The sequence below is a fragment of the Oreochromis aureus genome, linkage group 3 (genome assembly GCF_013358895.1).
Source record: "Oreochromis aureus strain Israel breed Guangdong linkage group 3, ZZ_aureus, whole genome shotgun sequence".
NCBI classification, from domain to species: Eukaryota; Metazoa; Chordata; class Actinopteri; order Cichliformes; family Cichlidae; genus Oreochromis; species Oreochromis aureus.
Window position 1 is genome coordinate 132,078,048 of NC_052944.1, and position 3,091 is coordinate 132,081,138.

General features: G+C 43.9%; 1 protein-coding gene across 1 annotated transcript; it reads left to right on the plus strand.

Annotated features, from left to right (window-relative positions):
• The first annotated feature begins 522 nt into the window (after positions 1–522).
• On the plus strand, positions 523–2,398 carry LOC116334154 (NLR family CARD domain-containing protein 3-like). The gene is made up of 2 exons (XM_031757492.2): positions 523–1,190; positions 2,206–2,398. The coding sequence occupies exons 1-2, from the start codon at positions 595–597 to the stop codon at positions 2,381–2,383; spliced, it is 774 nt and encodes a 257-aa protein (XP_031613352.2). The 5' UTR covers positions 523–594; the 3' UTR covers positions 2,384–2,398.
• The last annotated feature ends 693 nt before the right edge of the window (positions 2,399–3,091 follow it).

Sequence of the window (3,091 nt, forward strand, 5' to 3'; positions counted from 1 at the left end):
ACTTCCCGACCTGCAGCAGCCAATCAGATCCCTCCTTCATGTGTTGACAGGGTAACAGAAGTACGAGGCTTCACTGACGCCCAGAAGGAGGAGTACTTCAGGAGGAGATTCAGTGATGAAGAGCTGTCCAGCAGAATCATCTCCCACATGAAGACATCCAGGAGCCTCCACATCATGTGTAGTATCCCAGTCTTCTGCTGGATCACTGCTACAGTTCTGGAGCACATGTTGACTACAGAGCAGAGAGGAGAGCTGCCCAAGACCCTGACTGACTTGTACTCACACTTCCTGCTGGTTCAGACAAAGAGGAAGAAGAACAAGTACCATGAGGGACATAAGACGAGTCCACAGGAGCTGACGGAGGCTGACAGTGAAGGTCTTCTGAAGCTGGGGAGGCTGGCGTTTGAACATCTGGAGAAAGGAAACCTCATGTTCTACCAAGAAGACCTGGAGCAGTGTGGTCTGGATGTGACAGAGGCCTCGGTGTACTCAGGAGTTTGTACAGAGATCTTCAAAAGAGAGTGTGTGATCTTCCAGAAACCAGTCTACTGCTTTGTTCATCGGAGCATTCAGGAGTTTCTGGCTGCCGTCTACATGTTCCACTGTTTCACCAACAGGAAGACAGAGGTGGTAGAAGGTTTTCTAGAGAACTTCCTAAACAAATACAAAAACGGGAACTCAATCACATCTTTTTTTAAAAACATATTCAAGTCTTATAGGTTCCCATCAATGGATGTCTTTTTGACTAAAACCATGGAGAAATCCCTGGAGAGTAAAAATGGCCACCTGGACTTGTTTGTTCGCTTCCTTCATGGCCTCTGTCTGGAGTCCAACCAGAGAATCTTAAGAGGTCTGCTGGGTCAGACAGAGATCAGCCCAGGGACCATCCAGAGAGTCATCAACAACCTGAAGAAGATGAACAGTGATGAAATCTCTCCTGACAGAAGCATCAACATCTTTCACTGTCTGATGGAGATGAACGACCTCTCAGTACATCAGGATATCCAAGAGTTCCTGAAATCAGACAACAGATCAAAGAAGGAACTTTCTGAGATCCACTGCTCAGCTCTGGCCTTCATGCTGCAGATGTCGGAGGAGGTTCTGGATGAGTTTGACCTGCAGAAGTACAACACATCAAAACAGGGACGACATAGACTGATTCCAGCTGTGAGGAACTGCAGAAAGGCTCGGTGAGTCCAGATGTGATCATTAACATCATTAATTAGTTTAGATTAGTAGTTTAGTTCTTTAGATATACACAGTACTAAACGACTCTCATTAGTTTGAGTTTCTCAGATAAAACTTCTATTTTCTGTTGATCAGGAAATGTGTGTGTGCACTTAGCATTTCACGGTATAAGAGCAGGATCCATATTTGATATCAGAGCAACACACTGCTTGGTTATGTGCAGTCTTCATCAGTGACTGTGGGTCAAACAGAAGCTTTCTCATTGGTTGCTGACCTTGGTTACTCTCTTTGCTGTCTCCATCCTGCTCTCTACTTTCTCTCCATCTCTGTCTTTGTACCGTCACTCAGGTTCAATGGAAACAGTGACATTTACAAGCCAATCAAAGACAAACTGATCCATGTCAGTTTATAACAATATTCACAGTGAATACAGGCTGCTGCTGGACACAGACAGGTAACATCATTTTGACTTGCTGTCACCTGGATCTGGAGTCATAAACACTGAAGCCCAGAACAGGAATACAAATCATTTTCTGCCAAATAGCAACACACCAACAGACTAATGGCTCAGAAAGATAAAATGAGCCAATCATTTCTTAGTTTAGTTCCCCATCATTCCCAGCTGGAACTCTCTCTTGAGCTCAACTTATTCAAAATGGTCTGGAGTCAGATTCAAAACAGGAAACAGTCCAAATGTGTGTTTTCACTCTGACTCTGGATCAGATCTCACTGACAGACTGTGAACATTATGGAAGCCTAAATGTGACGCCATCTTCCTCCTTCATCTGCAGATTAAAGCCAAACAAAGATTCTCATTAAAAGGCTGCAGGTCTGAGAGAGACTGAATCATTATTTCATGTCAAACACAGTAAGAGGAGCTGAAGGACAGATGTGAAGAGCAGATGTTCATCACATTATGACGTCACTCTGTTTTGTCTTCATATACATTCGGTCTGTGTTTAAAATACAGATTTTCTGCTTTGATGATAACACATTTTATATTTTCTATAATCACAGACTGACTCGGTGTGGACTCTCAGAGACTCACTGTGAAGTTGTGGCCTCAGCTCTGAAGTCCAACCCCTCCCATCTGAGAGAGCTGGACATGAGTTACAACAACCTGCAGAATTCAGGTATGAAGCTTCTGTGTGCTGGACTGGAGAATCCAAACTGTCGACTGGAGACTCTGAGGTGAGTTCACTGACTGCAGCTGTTGTTGTTTTTCTATATTTCAGATCTGTGATTGATATTTGAATCTTTCTTTAGTTCATAAATGTTCAGGATGTGTCTGAAAACAAATGTGAAGAAGCTTGAGTGCTTTCAGAAATGTTGTGTTTTTCCAAACGACTGAACAAAAAGTTTTTCCTTTTGGCTCTAAATACAAGTGACAGACTTGAGCAGGGTTCATTTAAAGGCTGACAGAAGTGGAGTGGTGATGGGGAGATGTTTAAAAGGACAGTTTTTCAGCCTCCACAGGTTCATGTTGTGCTCCATCAGTCAGTGAAGATGAGAGTGTGTGAGGGATGTGAATAAGGCTGTTGAAGATGAGAGTGTGTGAGGGATGTGAATAAGGCTGTTGAAGATAGACAGAGATAGAGATAGAGATAGCCTTTATTTGTCAGTTGCAGTTGCCCACAACCGAGATGACAGACCTTGCCAGCCGTACATACAATACACAAACAACACATTGGGGAGACAGGGGAAAAAAACATCGAAACGTGTAACACAAAAGGATAATACAGAAAACCTCCTCTGCACAGAAGCACATAAATGTCCACAGCACAACATTATGGAGCACGTGACAAGCAACTGGGGGTGGGTAGGGGGTGAGGAGTAATCCCAAGCAAATACAGCAGCCATCCTGCCCTGCAGCTATTTTTCCAGCGCTGGGCCCAGACCCACC